At 42.4% G+C, this 20,601-nt stretch overlaps 1 protein-coding gene across 1 annotated transcript in view; it reads right to left on the reverse strand.

Moving 5' to 3' along the window:
- Positions 1-518: 518 nt before the first annotated feature.
- Positions 519-20,601, reverse strand: part of col5a2a (collagen, type V, alpha 2a) — a 29,493-nt gene continuing 9,410 nt past the window's right edge. The window contains exons 2-54 of the mRNA XM_037487732.2: positions 17,742-17,966; positions 17,289-17,308; positions 17,156-17,188; positions 17,042-17,074; positions 16,752-16,805; positions 15,550-15,642; positions 15,042-15,113; positions 14,700-14,744; positions 14,549-14,602; positions 14,288-14,341; positions 14,094-14,147; positions 13,889-13,942; positions 13,751-13,804; positions 13,566-13,610; positions 13,315-13,368; positions 13,125-13,169; positions 12,842-12,895; positions 12,472-12,570; positions 12,321-12,365; positions 12,126-12,224; positions 11,950-12,003; positions 11,750-11,857; positions 11,528-11,581; positions 11,272-11,370; positions 11,115-11,168; positions 10,917-11,015; positions 10,769-10,822; positions 10,626-10,679; positions 10,497-10,550; positions 10,269-10,322; positions 10,083-10,127; positions 9,902-10,000; positions 9,242-9,349; positions 8,959-9,012; positions 8,746-8,799; positions 8,507-8,560; positions 8,347-8,400; positions 8,102-8,209; positions 7,830-7,883; positions 7,541-7,594; positions 7,210-7,371; positions 6,849-6,956; positions 6,575-6,682; positions 6,435-6,488; positions 6,246-6,353; positions 5,938-5,991; positions 5,654-5,761; positions 4,674-4,727; positions 4,438-4,545; positions 3,906-4,212; positions 3,570-3,751; positions 3,169-3,411; positions 519-2,029 (exon numbers count right to left, since the gene is read on the reverse strand). Coding sequence (XP_037343629.2) covers positions 1,883-2,029; positions 3,169-3,411; positions 3,570-3,751; positions 3,906-4,212; positions 4,438-4,545; positions 4,674-4,727; positions 5,654-5,761; positions 5,938-5,991; positions 6,246-6,353; positions 6,435-6,488; positions 6,575-6,682; positions 6,849-6,956; positions 7,210-7,371; positions 7,541-7,594; positions 7,830-7,883; positions 8,102-8,209; positions 8,347-8,400; positions 8,507-8,560; positions 8,746-8,799; positions 8,959-9,012; positions 9,242-9,349; positions 9,902-10,000; positions 10,083-10,127; positions 10,269-10,322; positions 10,497-10,550; positions 10,626-10,679; positions 10,769-10,822; positions 10,917-11,015; positions 11,115-11,168; positions 11,272-11,370; positions 11,528-11,581; positions 11,750-11,857; positions 11,950-12,003; positions 12,126-12,224; positions 12,321-12,365; positions 12,472-12,570; positions 12,842-12,895; positions 13,125-13,169; positions 13,315-13,368; positions 13,566-13,610; positions 13,751-13,804; positions 13,889-13,942; positions 14,094-14,147; positions 14,288-14,341; positions 14,549-14,602; positions 14,700-14,744; positions 15,042-15,113; positions 15,550-15,642; positions 16,752-16,805; positions 17,042-17,074; positions 17,156-17,188; positions 17,289-17,308; positions 17,742-17,966 — 4,397 coding nt within the window. The 3' untranslated portion in view covers positions 519-1,882. The remainder of the gene's footprint in view (positions 2,030-3,168; positions 3,412-3,569; positions 3,752-3,905; positions 4,213-4,437; positions 4,546-4,673; positions 4,728-5,653; positions 5,762-5,937; positions 5,992-6,245; positions 6,354-6,434; positions 6,489-6,574; positions 6,683-6,848; positions 6,957-7,209; positions 7,372-7,540; positions 7,595-7,829; positions 7,884-8,101; positions 8,210-8,346; positions 8,401-8,506; positions 8,561-8,745; positions 8,800-8,958; positions 9,013-9,241; positions 9,350-9,901; positions 10,001-10,082; positions 10,128-10,268; positions 10,323-10,496; positions 10,551-10,625; positions 10,680-10,768; positions 10,823-10,916; positions 11,016-11,114; positions 11,169-11,271; positions 11,371-11,527; positions 11,582-11,749; positions 11,858-11,949; positions 12,004-12,125; positions 12,225-12,320; positions 12,366-12,471; positions 12,571-12,841; positions 12,896-13,124; positions 13,170-13,314; positions 13,369-13,565; positions 13,611-13,750; positions 13,805-13,888; positions 13,943-14,093; positions 14,148-14,287; positions 14,342-14,548; positions 14,603-14,699; positions 14,745-15,041; positions 15,114-15,549; positions 15,643-16,751; positions 16,806-17,041; positions 17,075-17,155; positions 17,189-17,288; positions 17,309-17,741; positions 17,967-20,601) is intronic.

Consider the following 20,601-nt stretch of genomic DNA (forward strand, 5'->3'; position numbering starts at 1 on the left):
ACATCCCATAATGAATTACTCCCATCAACCTCAGCTCACTTTTGTGTGCAGTGCCAATAAGCAAATATTAACATGCTAAAATGCTCAAACGATGCTAATGGTAACCATTACTGCACACAATCCGAACCTTTGTGATTAGTTCATGTGCTAATATTAGCATGCTAGCACTAAAAGGCCAAAAGTATCTGCCATAATGAAGATGTCAGAATTGTCATTGGGATCATGTCACCATGCTGATGTGTTATAGTTTCCTGCCACTACGCTTCCTAATCGTGTTATACGTTTCCGTAGAGTTAACTCTGGTTGTCCTACAGAACCAGTCAAAGGTTTGGACACATTTTCTCATTCAATAAGAACGTGTTGCTGGTTCTGCTTCAGTTACATCTATGTTCATTTTGTGATCTGACATCCCCATTTTTCTTCAGTGGGACGTATGTTTGACACCCTGCTCTAGAGGCTCATATGATTGTATTATGGACCAAAAGAATTCATCTCAAACAAAGACAGGCACAAAGACATATTTTCAATATTTATTTTCAACGACGAAATACACTTGGAGTGTGGAAAGCCTCCTCTTCTTCCTCCTCTTCATCTGTGCCTCTGGGGTGTAAGCTGGCAGTCCAGCCTCGCCAATGTTACAAATCTATAATAAATATACTAAATAATGAACCAACTGGTAACAATAGAATGACTTCATCAATCAAAGAGACAGTTTACATTATAAACAACTGTGGACATCACACCTAAATGCTTTTTTAAACAATTACAATTATCTTTAACAAATGAATCCGTGTGCGAAATGACAAGCTCGAAGGACCCAACTTCACCTAAATCAATATGACAAGAGCTTGGGGGGGGATCAACAAGCAGTTTGTTTAATTTGTTGCATAGCAGGAAATACAAAGCAAACAGGCACTCACACCGGCCTGATCCTGGAAAACTGGTTATAAAAAGGATTTTCAAGAGCATACAAGTCCAGGACACTGAAAATGGGGAACTAGCATGCATAAAATAGAATATTCTCTGCTACCTATTACCGTAAGATACTGAAACCGAAGAAAAAGTGTTACAAATCACCACACACCACTCAGGCGACACCTCATTCACATCTCCATCGTTGACGGAAAGATCTTTATTGGAATCCCCGCACCGTGCAGCCGGGAGCAGTGCACAAGGATCACTTACAAAACAGCACCTGTGAAGGAAGATCTACACGCAGCGTCGTTGGGTCCCAGTTTCGGTGACGAGGTAGCTGACACTGAGGAATCCACAGTCTGAATGTTTAATGTTCCACGTGGTCGGTACAGAGTTTGGAGAAAAAACTGGATACAGACGTCGGTTCATTGAAACTGTGCAATTCCTACGCTGAGTGACTGCATCGTCGGCTGAATTTGTTTCCTCAATAGCACCACAATGTCGTTGTATATGCAAAAAAATATGTAAACAAAAGAAGTCTAAAAAATACTAGTGGAGGGACCAAAACTTCAGTGGGATTTCTCTGGGCCCATAGACAGCAGTTCTAATTACAATTTTAGAGCTTTAATATGCATAAATCTTTCAAAATAAGTTTTTGTGAAATAAAAGGGTAATTTATTTGGACCAAACTTCATCATTTTGAGCCTCAAAATGCATCACGCTTGATGTCAAACATACACAAGAAAACTGGAATGATTGTGATTATTACCAATTGTTTTAAGTAAATGCCAAACATTCTTTCTAACTTCCTAATCTTTCATGTGTTGAAGTGGGTTGAAAGGCACAATAAATATCTTGCCACAGGGCCACAATAGTCCTCAGTACTCGTATGTACAATGTGGCTGATCGTGTCAGCTGTCAGTTCAATAGTCCCAGGCTCCTCCTGCACCCATCCCTGCTGACAGTTCTACAAGAAGCACACAGGCCCGATATCGATGCCGAACTCTTGATCTGGGCCGCCAATGTCCACAGGTGCCATGTCCACAATAGGAAGCCTTGCAGTTTTCTGTGTCCTGTACTCAAACACTGTCTTGCCCCAGTTGCCGTTTGCTTGCTGCAAAAGATGAACAAACAGAAGTTTAGCGCCTGCTGCCACATATTTGTTCTCAAAGCAGTTTTAGTGTTTTATTTACGTGTTCTGGATGATGCTGTGCATCAGATCCTCAAATAAACTCAAATGATCAATACTCTCATAAAAAGACCAAAACAACAATGAATTGATTACCTTGATTGATTACCAAATATCTTACAAACACATGATGGCTGACTAGTTCATCCTGCTTTACTTGATTCTCAGCCACTAGGAGGCAGAAAAACAAGCTTTAAACACATCACTGATCTTTTTAACTTGTGAAGGCAAACTTTAATATTTCAGCAGACAACTCAATAATTAATTTGGAACTATGTATATCTTTCATGTGAAATTTTCTTTTTCCCCTCAGCGCCCCCCTGCTTTTAGTCCCCACCATCTCTGGAGAGGAAGGTCCTTAGGTGTTGCTCCATTATGTTCACTAGCTAATGCTAACCTTCTCATGCTCATGAGTCATACAAATCAAAAAGTCCTGATGATGGAGCGATGGACTACTTGACAGACTCATTATTCTCGTTCCTATTCACATATATTTATGCACATTTAGAAGCACCACACTAGAAAAAGTCAATGAAACGACAAAATGTGAACATAACATTTTAACATTTGCCGTTATAGACTAGTTTAAATTAGTTGATCTTCATGACAAGGTATAATCTTAGTAAGTTAGGACACAGTGAATGATTAACTCACATGACACAGTTTCCACTCGAGCTAACCAATGGGCTCTTATTCGGTACAACGTGGCGTCAATCACACGGACCTTTGGTCCAGTAAGACGTTTTTCAGACTGCCGTGGTTTCACAGCAACAGTGATTATAGTGGGGTGTCTGAACGATGTGAAGCACCTGTGTAAAACGTAGCCTATGCGCCTTCCTCTTTTTTAAACTATGTTTATTTGTGCCAAAGCAGTAGATGAATCCGTGCCTGAGTATCAAAAGCAGGCTTCAAATTCACTTGATAATCAATGGAAACATAACTATTATTGGCTGTGGTCATTTCAAGGGATTTGTTGATAACTAGCAATATATAATATTGTATCCCTACAGTTAGTAATGAATGAATATGTAAGAAAGAGCAAAGGAGGATGTGTGAAAACGTACTGCGCAGGTGTCCTCCATCACTGTGTATCTGAAGCGGTTGTTTCCCTCTGCTTTGAGCTCCAGGTCGTTGGAGCCTTTGAGGATTACAGCTTTCTTTAAGTTGCCCGTCTTCTCGTCCATGTAGCCCACAGAGTTCTTGCAGTTGTAGGTGATGGTCTGAGATGCCTCTTTGGAGAGCAGGCGGATGAAAGTCATCTGAACTGTGACAGAGTTGGCCGGTTGATCTTTGTTGCCATAAGTGAACTAAAGAAACAAATGGGAAGTCAATGCAGAGCCTCACAAAAATCCACCAAAAAGCTTATTTCACTATATTTAACCAAACTTCTGTCAGTTTTCAGCATCTTTCTATAGGTCCTAATGTTCTAATTAAAAAAAGAAAACGTCAAAGTGTAACTGCTCACATGTGTTCCCCGGTTGATGTCGGCTCCAAACCACACGGGTTTGTTCCTTGACGAGCTCCACCACACTTTGCGGGGGATGCTGGGAGGGTTTGCCGAGATGCACGTCTCTCCGGTGTCCATGTTGCAGTGCACTTTGATGGCGTCCTCCACGCTGCCCTGGTTTGGATCCACCCAGTACTCCCCTACAACAGAGTAATCAGGAACTCTGGAACTCTAGCTTTTGACAAGCTTTTGGCAGTTCAACAAGTCACTTTCTAGTTTTGTGTCATGGCCCAGCAGTATTTCTGCATTAGATGGACCGGAGACGTAGGTGCTAAAACGCTCACAGACACTCACCACTCTTCTTGGAGGGGTAGCACCTCTTCAGGTCGTCGCAGGTCCTGGCCGGGTGTTTCTTGCTGCCGTCGGGGCTCTTCATGCTGTTGATCTGGCTGCTGAGGGCCTTCAGAGTGGCCTGAACGCCGGGGTCCACGGGCACTATGGTGGAGGAGTTGCTGTTGGGCGCGGCCTCGTCCTCGTTGAACTCAGGAGGAGGAGGTGGGCCGGAGTCGTAATCCTGAGAGCCAAAGAGGTCGTCCATTGCAGCCACGGGGCGTCCCGGGGGACCAGGTGGGCCCGCGGGTCCATCGTCTCCTGGAGGACCCTGCAGATTTAGTAGTATTATGGTATTTCACTCGTAGCTTTTCATGTTTTGGTCAGAACTCTATATAGACAGGAATATGCATAAACATCATTTCTGACTCACAGAACATCCGCTGCAAAGATGTTCAACAACTTAAAGTCAGTGGGATGCTTCCTAATAGTTTCTTGTGCGCCTGGTTGTTTTACTCGTTGCAACTTGATTCAAGTCTGCACAATGAGCAAGTACCTCTGGTCCAATTTCTCCACTGATTCCACGGGTCCCAGGAGGTCCCATGGGTCCAGGCTGTCCAATGTATCCTTCCTTTCCAGGAGGCCCAACAGGTCCAGGAGGCCCCTGAATCATATACATCAAAGACAGGAGTTGGAGTCCAAAATGATTGCTAGCGTGTAAAACTCTTTGTACAAGGTCAAATTCAGGAAGGACAGTTTTCCTCTTGAAATAAAATGAACTATTGTGCTTACCCTGGGTCCACTTGGTCCAACGATTCCTGGATTTCCCTGCTCACCTGTCGTACCCTAAGAGCGAGAGTTGAATGTTTCAGTTTCTTTGTATCATTTACTGGATCAAATCTCAGAGTTTTGCCAGAATCAATGGACGGCGATGGCTGTTATGCCATTGGATGATGGACAAGCAGGGGGCCTTACATGTTGGTCACAGTACCATGGAGTCGGAAACTATTCCAGAGAATGATCAAATCGCCCTCCTGATTTTGTTTCTAATCTATATTAACATTGTTAAAATATTTATTCCTGCAACTGTAGGCAAAGCACCCAAAACAAGTGAAGTCAGCCAACAGTCACTCGACTGTCTATCACTGTCTCATCACACTTCATATTCACATTTGAAGCAGTATAGGGGAGCCTCCAAAGTTCAGACGGTCCAGATTTTTCTGAATTAGTACTGAAGACTACGGCCGAGGTTGGATTCATCAAAGTTCTTTCTTCCAAGGTGTCTCAGAGAGACAACAGGTATGACACCTAATTCAAATGAGCAACATATTGAGGAGAGGAAAAGGGATTGTCTATTTTGTCTATTTCATTTTATTTGCACTTTTGTTGTAGTTGTTTTTTGCAGATGTGAAGATATCACATTCAAAAATGTATTTGATTTTACAATATATTGTTCAAGAAATGTAAACTAAATGTTCAGAAAATGTAAACCTTGAAATGGAATGTCATGTTTAGGACAGCTGGATGCCACTAAATCCTTAAAACTGAATATTTAACATTAAAAGACTGCTGATCTGCTTTTCGTGATTGTAATTTAGGTGTTGCTTAATCCCGATTGGTGCAAGCGGATTTTATAGTTGGATTTTTTATCCTTTTTCCTTTTATCAAAACTGAGCGTTTTTACTTCTCAAATGCATCTCGAGAAAGAAAACAGAACAACAACAACAGAAGAAGTAGGTACACAAAGGCCCAATCAGATCACTGTAACTTACTGGAGGTCCTGGGAGACCCTGCAAACCAGTGAAGCCTCGGTGTCCCTTCTGCCCTCTCTCTCCATGATCTCCCAAGTCACCGTTGTCCCCTCTCGGTCCTTGGGGTCCCTAAGTTAGAGAAATTTTAAGACATTTTCTAATTATTTGTTTGAAATAGGGATGTTTTTCGGTTTGGTCCCGGGCTCGTTTTAGCCGTAACGTTCACATCATCGTATCATTTACACAAATCCACAATGCATCGAGTGTATGTTAGTGCACTGCATGACCACAAGTTGGACACTCACCACTAATCCTCTCTTTCCAGCCGAGCCCGGGGGACCAAGAGGTCCTCTTGAGCCCTGCAAATGAGTCAGACCATTAGAGGGCCCTGAGGAAACAAAGACCTCTCCGCCAGCACTCAGAACTATGTGTTGGGGTAAATCTTCCTTTACCCAAATACGCCATTCCTGTCACTTCATATTAAGTTCGCCCGTTCCAACACGCCCCCTGCACTTAAATCTGCCCCCAGAATGGAATCATGCATGAATCTGGTTTTTCACTCTTGTTCTCCGATAGTCTAACGGACAGAACGGGACTCGCAGAGTCAACTTACAGCATCTCCTCTCCTTCCAGCATCACCCGGTGAACCAACAGGACCTGGAGTGCCAGGAAGTCCCTGGGGACCAATCAAACCCTCTGGACCAGAATCTCCACGGTCTCCCTGGAAAAGCAACAGCTGTCAGACACATGTTGATGTGTTCAACAACAAACAGGTCACATTTATATCCTGTCTGTCTCTTACTCTTTGTCCCAGAACACCATCTTTGCCTGGCGGACCATCGGATCCTGAAGGGCCCTGAAGACCAGACAGGAAAAAGTAGGAGAGTTATAAACATTACAGACACACTCTGAAAACTTCAAAACAACTGAAGTTCAACTCACATCAGGACCGGGATCACCACGAGGGCCTTTCGCGCCAGGAGAACCAACTGAGCCTGGCGGGCCTTTATCTCCAGACGTTCCTGTGGATCCTTGTTTTCCTGGTGGACCCTAAAAAAAGAAATCAGGCAACTCACAATGCAGTACCAAAAGAGAGAGATTCGCAAAAAACACAGGATAACAATTCACTGTATGAGCACTGAAATACAACCTACTAATTAAAGACAAAGTTTCAGGATTTATATGATTCATTTGTTAAAATGTGCAGAACACAGACCCCAGGTCCCGGAAGGCCGGGCATCCCGCGCTCCCCTCTCTGACCAGGAAGACCAACAATGCCTCTCTGTCCGGTGGTCCCATCTGGGCCTGGAGGACCATCTGGACCCTAAAGCAGAGAGCATCACATATGTAAAACACTGATTGGATATTTTATTTAATAGTATAGTCACCATAAGACTGGCTAATTGATTCAAATATTATTATTATAAATGCCAAATTGCAATTTTGCACAATTTCACTGATATAGTTGCAGTTGATTTCTGCTCATTAAGTGTAATATTACTAATTTGAATCTGTGAATTAGTTTGATGAAAAATGTGACAAAAATTCCAGATTGCTTAACAATAACTTGACGTTACCGTGGGTCCGTCTTCTCCAGAGTCCCCTTTGTCTCCTATGCTGCCAGGTGGTCCTGCTGGTCCTCGCTCTCCTTGTCTTCCGGGGGCTCCATGGTCTCCACGGATACCAGCAGGACCCTCCTTCCCTGGAGGTCCAAGGGGTCCAGGTTCTCCAAGTGGACCCTGTTAGAATTGGAAGTTGTCATGAAGGAGATGCATGCAGACATACTCTCCGACTACACTCTGATTTTATATTACACACGGCTGAAAGTTACTGTAATAATCTGTTATGACAAATATAATGTCATATAGTGTAACTGTTTTTTTAATGCAAACCCAGAGCGGTACTTACAGTTGGGCCTGGTGGGCCGACTCGTCCTGCAGATCCAGGAAAACCAGTGGGGCCCTGAAAGCAGAACGTTCCTAACTTCACAACTGTTTCACAAGTTTCAAGACACTTTGCAATATCTCCTTTTTGTAAAAGGGACAAAAACGTTTCTGAAATTGTTATTCAAAACGACAAATAATTAACCTTTGCCTGATAGAAATTGGATAATCAGGGTTGATGCGCTTCCTGCGCTCATAAAATTAATTTAATATCAGCTTTTAGTACAACTTTTGTAATTATAAAAAGATCTTACTGGTGCACCCTGTGTTCCTCTTCCGCCTTTCAGTCCAGCAACACCAGTTGGCCCCTACAAATCAAACAGAGAAGCATGTATCATTACCACGTTTCTCTGGTGAGAAGAGATGAAGTATAGATATGATACATTGTTTAACAGAAGTTAAGACACTAAAACCTTTTAAGTAGACCAATTAAAACTACGACAACAACATTTTACCCATTTTTCTAATATTAAGGAGTACCCTGCATGAGTATTTTTCACTTTCTGTCTGGATATATGCAACTCACAGGAGGTCCGTGAGCACCAGACAGGCCTTGAGGGCCTGGTGATCCAGCATCTCCTTTTTGCCCTGGTTCTCCAGGCTCTCCCTTGACTCCCGGTTGGCCATCAGGACCCTGCAAAATGTTGGTAATATTACAAAGGATACATCAAAACAAATTCAATCCATTATTACCTTTACAGCACCATTAAGAGCCATAAATATTTTTTTATGAAATGGAATGGAACAACCTGAAAATGAATGACTACTTACAGGAGGACCGGCAAATCCCACAGCACCAATCGGGCCAGGGTCACCTCTTGATCCCTGTTGAAGATGAAAGAATATTATATGGAAGTGCTCCAGCTATTTAACACTACCAGAAATGACACGTCCTGAAAACGAGTATGAAACACTGGCCAGGTCTACTCACTGGTACTCCTCTGGATCCTGGTGGTCCATGTGGTCCTTTGGGTCCAGGTTCTCCCTGCAAAGATGTTACAAAAATATATTACTCCTGCTGTCCTTTACCGAAAGATGCTATTGGATGCCGCCAAGCGAATACATGACTAACAAGATATCGGGCATCCTGGGAACCAATGCTTTTTTGTCATCACCTTAAATCATTAAGATGAGCATCTTAATGTGTTTTAGGAATAAAATGACCTGTACCTTCTCACCACTGGTTCCAGCAGGTCCTAATGGTCCAACAGGACCCGGGAGTCCCTGTTGACAGAAAACAGATGTCATGGAGTAACTCTGCTCACCCCTGTTACAAGTATGCAGTGATTTATTGAACAAGCTGTGACAACTCACAAATGTAGAATTATACATTCCAGGGTTTTATTGCCAGGTGTAAGTATAAATGTAAGATATATTTCTTACTCTTGCGCCATCGTTTCCAGCTGTACCTTCTGATCCTTTCTCCCCAAGTGATCCCTACACAAAAGAGAGCACGAAACGTGTCAGCAATAAAGTTGTCGTATAGTTGGATTAATTTAACTCAGACACAACATTGATCGTATGATTTCATAAATGACAAATGATTCCAACTGGGTACAATTTTCGCCCAGAAAGAAGTAAAACCACTGTGCTGTCCAGATATATCCATATGTACAATACAGTACATGTAAGAATTAATTTAAAAAAATGGAGATAATTAACTTACCCTGTCCCCTTTAGGCCCAGGAGGGCCAGAGATGCCCCTCTCTCCTGGCATTCCCTGAAGACCTGGAGGGCCCACGTCACCAAGTGCACCAGGAGGACCAGGACTACCCTTCAGTGACAAACCAACACCAATGTTAGCATGCTCATTGCTTAATAGCAATGAACATGTACAACCACACATACTTGATTTCATTGCTGGGATACACCGTAACAATTCAGCTTTGTGTATTTTAAACTTTGACATTTTTTGCAGAAGACTGCTTGTCTCATTGTACGTGCTCTGCATTCACTCCAGACTATAGGTGCTTCAATCAGGACTAGACCACTGTATATTTTTCGGCAGGCAGCATGTGCAAGACCCTGATCATGTCATTTTTGCAGGGAGAAATTAAATTGTTTTGTGTGTATTGGTTAATAAACGATCAGATTACAATATATTGGCCGATATAAATGGGCAATCTATTGATTGTAGCATCCTTTCTCTAGACTGGTGTCTTTACAGATAGCACTATACTATATACAAGTACTCTTGTTTTTCTCTATTTTTAAAGCACACTTTCACTCATTGCTTTGCCTCATTTGTCTGACGTTGTTTCATTGGTTTTTTCTGTTTCAAAAATAATAGTTTGCCTTGGATTAAAGTGAGGCCTCTTTACATTACCTTTGGTCCATCTGGACCAGGTGCACCAGGAATACCCTTGGGTCCCTGCAGACCAGTTGTACCCAGCTCTCCTCTCTCACCAGGAATACCACGCTCGCCCTGGGGAAGAAAGAAACATCAGTTTGCGCTATTCAACTTTACTGACCCCAGAACAAAATTTGCATGATGGAAATGGACCTACCCGCGGTCCATTTGGACCTATAGCACCAAGCTCTCCAGGAATGCCCTGAAGGACACAAACGGTTATATAGTTTATGTTGAGATGAATGTGAATCCTGATGTGTAAGGAAATGTGTTAGAACAGACAGCAACGTCAAAGATAATCGTGTTTTTGCTAAAAAAAGTCATATGAACCTGTTGGACTCACTTCGTCACCTGGTTTTCCAGATTCTCCAGGAGGGCCTTGATTTCCAGGCAAACCCTTCAAACACAAGACAGTCAAGCATGACGATCTGAGAACCTCTTCAGCACCTACTTGGCTGTTCAATATTTTTGAATACCGCTATACGTCTTCTCACAACTCTGGTCAAAAAATCCTTTTCACAACTTTGGAAGCATTCTCACCTCTCACTAGCAACCGAAAACAGTTACGCACCTGGAATCCGTTTACACCAGGAGGTCCCTGCTCTCCCCTTTCTCCTGCAACACCCTTTGAGAGAACACAGTAATATCTCAGTCAATTGTGATAGAAGTGAAAAAATCTAAGGAAGAGTCAGACACTTACAGATGGGCCAGGGGGACCAGCGGGACCAACTTCTCCATCTTTACCAGGAGGACCCTGAAGACAAAGATAGAGTTTTCATGCTATAATATTTTACGCTGATATATAGAAACAGAAATAACTTTTCATTGATAAACAGTACTCACTCTTTGACCGGACACTCCTGCAGATCCTTGTTCACCTGTCTTTCCAGGGTCCCCCTTTGAGTATGAAAAATATGTTTTGCATTAGAATCAGATCAGGTGATAAACCTGGAGTGACTATTATTGCAAGGTTTGAGTGACTTAGCCTCACATTGAAGCCCTTTGGGCCAGGCGCACCCATGGTTCCTGCGGGGCCCCTGTTCCCGAGGGACCCCGCGGGGCCTGGACGACCATCTTCACCTGTAGCTCCCTGAACGACAAGAAAAAAAACCACACTCAATCATATCGTATCATCATATCAGTTCTCATGAGCTGAAAGCAAACAGCAAATATATAACTGTTGAAATACCAATGGTCCTGGCTTTCCCTCTGCTCCCTGCACTCCAGGGGTACCAGTAAGACCCTTTGGATTGAGAGGTAAAAATAAAAGAATATGAGCAATGCAATGCTTAATACAGACAAACATTGTGATATCATGGATCCAAACTGGAGCTCTTCAGTGTTACCCTTGCACCTGGTAGACCAGGTTCTCCTGTTCGACCAGGGTCTCCTACTGCGGCTTTTGGCCCCGGTGGGCCAGATGTTCCACGATCTCCTTGAGCACCCTATAGAAAGAATGATGAGACATTCAGTTAACTGATTAAAAGATGAAGAGAATGCGTGACAAAACACCCACAGCACAAAACTCTGAAATCATCTGCCAGTAAACAATTGATATTAGGCGTAGTTTGTTTGAATCACTATATGTAGACAATTACCCACCTTAGGTCCTGGCAAGCCATCAGCACCGGGGAATCCCCTGTTACCAGGAGCTCCCTGAAAAAAGACATCATGAGTTGGTCATGATCACTGTTGTTGCATTTCAAAATGTAAATACTAATTTACCAAAAGTGATGGAATATGTTTCACTGAGATTACCTACTGTCTTACAGTGCAGCTCTGTGACTAAACAATGTAACCGTAGGAAAAAACATTAAGACTCACCCTCTCCCCAACAGGACCGGGAGGGCCGAGAGAGCCAGAGTCTCCACGTAGTCCTCGCTTTCCTTCTTCCCCCTGAGGTCCAAGCACTCCCTGGGAGCCTGGGGGACCCTGAGACGTTGACACAACATTTATTTGTGTATCAATGGCTTTTTTTACTCTTAAAGCATGGTTTAAGAGTAAGTTGTGTAGTAGAAGCTTACAGGTTCTCCTTTGGGACCAGCTTCTCCTTTAAATCCTCCTACTCCAACGTCTCCCTGTAACATTAAAGTACAAAATGTGGGTTTCCGGCAGATCTAACAAAACAGTTTATTCAATATTGGTTTTAAAGATACCATCAATAAAAATCAAGAATGTTAAATATGTAAAAACTCTTTACCAGTTGTCCTTTGATACCAGGCTGACCAGTGCTTCCCTGAGGTCCTGGTGGGCCAAGTGGGCCAACATGACCACCTTGACCTTGAGGGCCAAGATTACCCTGTGAAGAATAAGCCAGGTCATATGACCTATTAGATTCCTTGTAATCAATAGTGGATACTTTTCATGAAAATAAATTAATCTGCACAATACACACCACTGGTCCTTTGCTACCGGGACCACCATCTGTACCCACGGGGCCCTTTGGAGACAACAATTACATCATCAAAAGCAGTACACTAAGCAGGATAGTGACATGTTAGATGGATTGTTGACACTGTGGTGTTTAAGTAAAGTAAGAAATTAACCCTGAGCCCAACAGGTCCAGCTCGGCCCAGATGACCGGTCTCTCCTCTCTGTCCCTGTGGGCCTTCTGGGCCTCTGACTCCAGTCGGACCAGGTTGTCCCTGTTGAAGACCATTACAAAGTCCAGTAGACAAACAAAAATCTGACAATGATTCAAATGATAATTTATTGTTAGTTTCATGTACATACAGTATACAGTTTGCAAAAAACACAAATACATGTTAAACGTAATGGATTGGAAAAAAGTGGAAGTGCAGGAGACATTTAAGGTTGAAAAATTGTTATTATTTGAGTATTCACATTCCTTAAGAAAGTTAATAAGCGCCCTTCAGCATGGGTATATAATGAAGAGGAGTGTTTTGGTGAACACACCTTCATTCCTGGTGTTCCTGGATATCCGGGTGGACCATTCAGACCCAATGGACCCTTTAAACCAACCAAAATGACAATTAGTGTTAAGTAATAAATCCTGGAAGTGTGAATCCGTACTGAAATGTACAACAGCATAGTGAAATTTGCAGAGGATAAGAAGGTGATGAGTGGTTCCCATCCCTTTCTCACTACTAGATACATGACTATTTTTGTTAAACCATCTGTGAGTTACAGAGGTCTATTAAACATCTGCAATGATTAAACATTGTGAATTATAACTTACCATTGGACCAGGCTTTCCGATGTTACCAGGCATACCACGTTTACCCTAAAAGACAAAATTGTATTACTCTGACGTATTCATCATAATTATACACTAAGGCCATCCATTTGGTAATAGATAAAAACTGTGATGGAAAGAACAATTTAGGATGATGGTAGCTGATGTTTTAGGTGAAAGGCTATGTCCTTACTGCTATACCGCCAGGTCCAGAGCGTCCTCTCTCCCCTGGCATCCCAGCAGGACCCTGCAGACAGTGATAAATTACAGCTTCCCTCCATTCAATGCAAAGGTATAAGGGTCAGATGGTTATTTACAGAGCACTGGATGCAAAGCCCTGCCTCGTTTAGGACAAAACACTCAGTCTGTGCTACACTGTAGGTCCTAATCAACAATTGAGAATATATAGGATGTTAAAAAAGCATGCATTCGACTATAACTTACCATGGGTCCCGGTGCTCCCAACGGACCCGGAGGCCCTGTCGCACCCTAAAACGCCACAGAAAAAAGTTCCTTGTTAGTAATACAATTGCTGGATAGCAAGGTGACCGGCTATAGTAAAATCAGGTTTTCAATCAATCATACTAACTGACAGATGGACTGAAAAGACTTTGTTCATTAATTCCTACCTTAGATCCAACAGTTCCGGTTTCACCTTTTTGCCCAATTATTCCACCATGGCCCTGTTAGTAAAACAGAATAGAAATACTTGAAGTGAAAAGCAATGTATTTTGGAATAAAAAATTCATTTACTTTGGATTACTCACCTTTTGACCCTTCAGTCCAGGGGGCCCAGGTGTTCCTGGAAATCCTCTGGCTCCCTGAAATATGTAACAAGGGACAGCATTGGCATTTATATCAAAGGAAAATGCACTAAAAGCACATATGTGTGCGGCTTTTCTCGTGTAATTTGAATGAGAAGATGTCCGTGCAGTAGTTGTGCGATAGAGGTATGACGGGCTGCAACTTTACCTGTGATCCAGGAAATCCAGCGTCTCCACTATTTCCTGGTTTGCCTGGTTCTCCCTGTTTGAGATACATATTACTAGTTATACATTAGTGCTGTTATAGAAAGTTATAGTGAATGTTGGAAGCAGGTTCTTTCACCTTAACTCAGGCATAGAACTTTGCAGATACAATTTGATTTCATCCTAGAGCTGACTTACATCTTCACCTGGTTTCCCTGGTGGGCCTTCAGGTCCCCTTTGCCCACTAGGACCCTGAAAAATTCACATTGTTACCATCCAGCAACAATACATCACTTTGAAGTCTATCAGTAGAATTAAAATGTGTCGAGGCCATCACAGCACTGATCTGAACTGTTGGTGTGATATTACTGCTCCCTTAAGCAAGCAGCACATCATAACCATTCAAATCACACTCAACTATGCGCACTCTTGCAACTGTGCAGATGAATGATGTCATACCATTTCCCCTGGATCGCCAACATCACCATGAGGGCCTTGGGGTCCAGCTTGACCCTTGTAACAGGGAAAAAACAAAATATTCCATTTAATGCCATTGGATTATTATCAGTGTATCCTGCAAAGTGAGAGTCAGCGCTTGGTGCGGACTTACGGGTGCCCCACTTGGCCCAGGAGGTCCTCTTGCTCCAGCCTCTCCCTAAAATAGGAATGATGTACAGTCAAATCATAACCAGAATGTAATTCCATAATGTCTGAAGGGAAATGTAAGTTGGCCTTAAAAGTTGAATTTCAAAAATTGAAAAACTAATCAGCACAAATGTTGACATTGTGCTTCACAATCAACCCAACATTCTGCTTAATATATAAGCAACTATTTGGAAACCAGTGCAAAAATATAAAAATGTTCACTTATAACTTATTTTTGGCTGGTCTAAACTACCGTAGGTGAAATCGACAGATTAGATCGGTTCACATATTGATGATTTCTTCCTACCCTTGAGCCAGTCAACATGGCTTGAGGTCCATTTTTCCCATCCAACACTCCGGCCATCTGGGATCCCAGGCCCTGCAGGCGAAGCACACATCCTCCGCTTTTAAATGATCTGTGTTTAATCACCAGGTTATTTCCACTCATCAGTTAAGCAATAAAAAAGGACACAAACTATAACACATGTGGATCAAGTACAATTCAGGTAAATTAATTAAAATTGCAGCAATGTGAGTCCATGAGGTAAGTGCAAGTACATGAAGTCTGAAGTCCTCTCGCGCATGACTGATGTTTACAGTATTGTGTGATTTCTCCGTCTACACTAAGAATCCAGCAGACGTTTCTGCAGGTGGGTGTTTTGATGTCAGGATGAGTATGAGGACCAACACATTACGCCGGAGTTTGATCTTGGTTCCTAAGGTGTTTGAGCATTACTTTGAGGTGAGTGGTCTTGTGTTTGCTCTGATTGTGCGTGTTGGCACATGATGTTATGTGTGTTTAGCGCACAACTCACTCCTGGGTGCGATGGAGGTCCGGGAGGTCCAGGTTCACCAGGCTGACCTGGTATACCAGGCTCTCCATCATAACCCGGAGGGCCTCGCAGTCCCTAGAGAGTTTAGAAAGAGAGAGGGGGGCTGATTTACTAGTAAGTAATAACTCATAATTTAATAACTATGCTCAATCCAATATCTTGTGTTTTATTCTAGAATTCTAGAACACTGGCATTGATCAAATGGAGAAAAAAAACGTGTTATTCTTTTTAATTCGGTTTCTCTTCTTTTTTATATAGCTGATTAAATGTTAATGATTAATTTGTGTTAACGACCATGGGCTGTAAAGTGAGTAGAGGAGGAACACCACTGGTACGGTGATGTTCTAATAAATCACCCTCACCAGGCTGTCCTGGACTGTATTGTAAGTCCTGCAAGAGGGACACATCCATTCATCAAGCGGCCACATTTTTGCTTGCAAAGCACATTATACATCACCTTGGCACATTACAATATATTTTAAATTTTACTCGCTTGCCCTTGAACAAAAAAATGTTTTATCTTATTTTATTAGAAAAGTTTATGTCATTCTGAGGAGTTATTCTTATGGACTCAGCAAGAAGAAGTTACTTTTGACTTTGAAGGCTCAACGATTTTTTATGTAGAAATCACGATATTTTCAAAACCAGGAAATATAAATATGTAAGAAAAAAATATCAATGTATCAGTCTGAAAAACAAATTCACTGTTGAAAGCGACTTGTCGGTTTAGTCAACATAAAAACATGTAGGCAGCCAATATGCTTCAGACCTCCTGTTATTATGAGACTCCTTGTTTCCAGCAGGCAGGAAAGCAAACGGTTTTTTTGACAGCAGTGACATTTTTAAAATGCCAAAATCCTACTGGTAACTTCACAAATAGTATAATACCAATATCAATAGTGCAGTATGATCTGTGCCTACAACGGTAAAGAATACAAAACATTTAAATGTCAATTTAGAATGAATGTGTCAACGCTATGAATGGAGACGTAAAAGTAGGCAATAGATTCATTGTAAGGAAACCTTTCTCCCTGAGGCTGTGTTGCACCAACACGGTTTAATGTAATCCAAGATTGGTCCCAATAAGAGTTTAGCATGTGGGTAAGCATTTATTATTTAAATGAAAGCTAGATTGAACACAGGACCCTATGGTTTGTGTGTGGAGACATGTAGATGTGACGTACAGGCCTTCCTTTGTTTCCCCGAGGTCCTCTGAATCCTGAAGAGCCGGGAGGCCCCTGTTGCAACAGACAGAGAGAACCAATAAAAGTCGCTTTCACAACACAACAACACCTTTATTAATATATGAAATGGTCGCTTAATGTCACAGTGACTCAGGCGACGAGAGGACTGTCCCACTGCTGTGCAGGAGGCTGCTGTCCTCTTATGCCATCTAGTGTCAGTTCAGCTAGTTGAACATTTACATTCGTAGTGCCGATTGTAGAAGACAATATTCTTTCTAAAAGGTGCTCACCATGGGTCCAGGACGGCCTCTGATACCAGTGACCTGCAGGAATAAAATACACTATTAACAAACGGCATTTACAAAAGGCATTCTGAGACAAATACTGTACTTCTTAACACTCACAATTGGGACCTCCCCAGGTTCTCCCTTTGGACCCTGAATGAAGAGAAAACATTTCAAACTCAAAGCCCAGGTTTACATCAGCAAACATATGATGAAGTAGAAAAATGTATAACATCACAAAACTTAGTCCTACCTTGTATATCCTGCCTCCACCTGTAATGAGGAAAATACAAAAAACCCACATTATTTGTTAATGACAAATATGTAGAACAAAATCCTCAGGATGGAAGCAAAGAATGCTGAGGTGCCAATGTAGCTAAAGAGAGTCTTATGTCATCTTCATGCTGGTCATTGAAGGTAGGAGAAGGAGGATGATCAACTAAAGAAGGCCTTCATCTCATTCTTTGCATCACTTGTTTTTCTCACAGATAAAGAGTTTCTTTCACTAATGACAGAGACAGATGGAGACCAGTGAAAACAGATTTCCAGCTGATTATATCAATTCCATATATATATATATATATATATATATATATTGTTCCTGCTTTATTGTCTGTATTTGGGTTTCTTCATGGTCATCAAAGCCATCCACACTGACGCTCTCGTCACTCCTCAAGAGAACAAAGGACCACAGAGAGCAGCTCACCGCCGAAGGGGTCCGTGCCGCCGTGGCTCCCCGTTTCAGACTGACACACCGGGCAGCACTCTCCATCGGGGATGGACATCTTCTCGCAGTTGGTCAGCTCATCGCACTGGATCTCGTCGCAGAGCACCTGGCCGTTGTCGCACACGCACATGCGGCATGGCTCTGGCTTCCAGATGTCCTTGTTGGTGTACACCTGGCCGTCTGCCGTGCAGCTCCCATCATCTCCTGGGACGCACAGGTGACACACTGTTTATTTGCTTCAGTACAAAGGGAACGCAGGTGGACCTCCTTTAGGGTTTGTACAAAAAATATACAGGTTTTATATATTGTACATCTAGTCTCAAATTATAACTGTGGGTATAAGTATTAGAAGATAACAGAATAAATAATATGTTCTTGAACTTTCATATCCATCCTTTATCTCTAACTCTTATGTTTCTGAGCCTTTCAGCACAGAAGCAACTTTTGTCTCTCAGGCAATGAGGACTCAAGTGCTACAGAAGCCATGATCTTAGGTTTAAATGCCCAACAGCTGCTCGTATCAGGGAACAATTAATCCAACACAAATGATTAGAAAAAATGCAAAATGCTCAATGTTCAATTCATTGTACAGTTTCCACCATGATCTGCAAGCACTCTCATATATACAAAGGTGTGGCTAACGTGCCTCTTTGCAGCTGTTGGACATGAGATCATTTGTGAAGCAGCACGAGGAGCCTCCTGTGAAGCTACTCCCAGAAGTTTACTTCACATTTCAACTTTCACTTGTAACATCCATCGGAGCCCTTGAATACTTTTTTTTGTAAAAAGCAGCTGAACGCATCTTCCTCTGAACATCATGAAATAAGAGATGTGACCACTGAGGGAGTGTCGGGGTTAATGACATGGATTTGAACCCTTGGAGTGAAGACCACCTCTCTCAGGTCTGCAGGGACTCCACCTGTTCCTGATATGGACAGCAGGCGGCAGCTCTGAGCCTCAGACTGCAGGTAAAGTCAGGTTAGGAAGAGTCAGAGAGGAGCCCTGGCTACTGTCTGACCTCCATGTCATTCTGTGTTATTCAGAAAAAGGCCAATTCAATCGCTTCATTCTACCTCACTAAACACACTGGATGGGTCCAAAAACTATTCAGCAAAACAATGAAAGAGCAGGAACAATCAGGTAAAAGGCGGCTCTACCTCTCCTCCGGCATGATGCAGAAGACAACCTGTTTCAACATGTCTCCTTTACATATTCATGTTAGTGTTAGTTAAAACAGGGAATGAATACACACTGCACAGGACAGCAAAGACTGTGCTTATGCAAAGCATGATGTAGGTTAAAGCCTGACTAATTACTCATTACCAGTAACAAGAGATATATATTGATTTTGTTGATTTCATTTAAATAAATGTAAGCCGTTTATAAATAGAATCACTATTATTATAGGAGACATGATGAAACGAATACAGTAAGATGTAATGGGACCCTTGGTGCAGTTAATGTATAGAAGGAGGGTGTGACGGGTAAATTGCATCGAATCTTAACACTTCACTGGGATCTGTGAATTACAGGAGCTGCAGACTTTGATGCTGTGAAAAGGCACCATGTAATCAGAGCCTCTTAAGTTCATTACCTCGAATCACACAAGTAGGCGTCCAACTAGTATTTAAGTGCAACCTCAGACAAAGGAATCAAAAGAAAGACATCAAAAGTACAGAATCCACATTTAATTAATGTTGGGTTTATTATAAAATGTGTATTCTTTGGTTTTTAACATCTCGCTGTCTGGGTTGTGGCTTTTCCCAAGAAAAAACGGTACTTCCTGGAACACGGAGTGACTGCCACTGACATTTTGGCGATAGTGTCTTATGTCTTAGTGTGATGTGCTGTGAGCCGCAAGGTTGGTGGTTCAAATCCCGGCTGCTCCATGTTGAAGTGTCCCTGAGCAAGACACCTAATCCCTAATTGGTTAAATTAGTTGCGTAAATGGCATGTAATGTAATAAGCTAAACTGTGGTACCTTCAGGGCCTCTCTTTGCTCACACATAGAAGAGTCACTCCGTCACACACGTAGCTGGAAAGAGCTTTTTACTGTTGGCTTTTGATGGATTTCAAACACTACGTGCTGCATATTTACTCCAAAGTAAAGTGTGGTTTTTAGGGCGTTCTTTCAAATAAAAAAGAAAATACACCGCAGGTCTTAAAAAGGGGAGGAGGAGGATGTTCACTTTTTCCCCTCTTCTCAGCTAATTCATTGCAGCTTCCACACTTTTCCACAGACGCCGTAAAAACGCCGCTTAACTGCGACAGCGGAGAAAAGGCATGCGGCCCCCCCGACGGCGTTTAAAACCATTCTACGTGACTCATGTAGCTTGTCTGTGTTCGCCCTCTAAACAGTTACCAGACCACAGATAACAAAGGATGGCTAAAAGTAAAAAAAAAAGATCATCCTGGCAAACTGTCTCACATGTCAAGCAGCTGGCAAACGTGACCACACAAGAAAACGAGATGATTTGTGGATTTATGGAAAGACTCATAACATGCAGTGATTGGGGAGAATGTATGGCAGCCACAAGTGGAGGGGTTAGAAAATGACCTTATGGAAACAGTGAGTCACATAGATCTGGAACTCTCATTTCCATTAGAAAAAAAAAGTCTGTGGCTCCAAAAGCAGCCCCCCCCCATCCCAATGAGATAAAGCCCACTGGATGGTCAGTTTATAAAATCGAGAGAAACTGATTGGAGCACAGACTGACTCCTAGTCCAGATGCAAATGAGTTACAGCTGCTGAGGGGGGGGGGGCTGCTGCAGCTGCTGCAGCTGCTCTTTGCTTTAAAAAACCCTCGCGTTGGGGCCAAACATAAATCTTACCTTGGAA

This window comes from Pungitius pungitius, chromosome 10, assembly GCF_949316345.1.
Source record: "Pungitius pungitius chromosome 10, fPunPun2.1, whole genome shotgun sequence".
Lineage (NCBI taxonomy): Eukaryota > Metazoa > Chordata > Actinopteri > Perciformes > Gasterosteidae > Pungitius > Pungitius pungitius.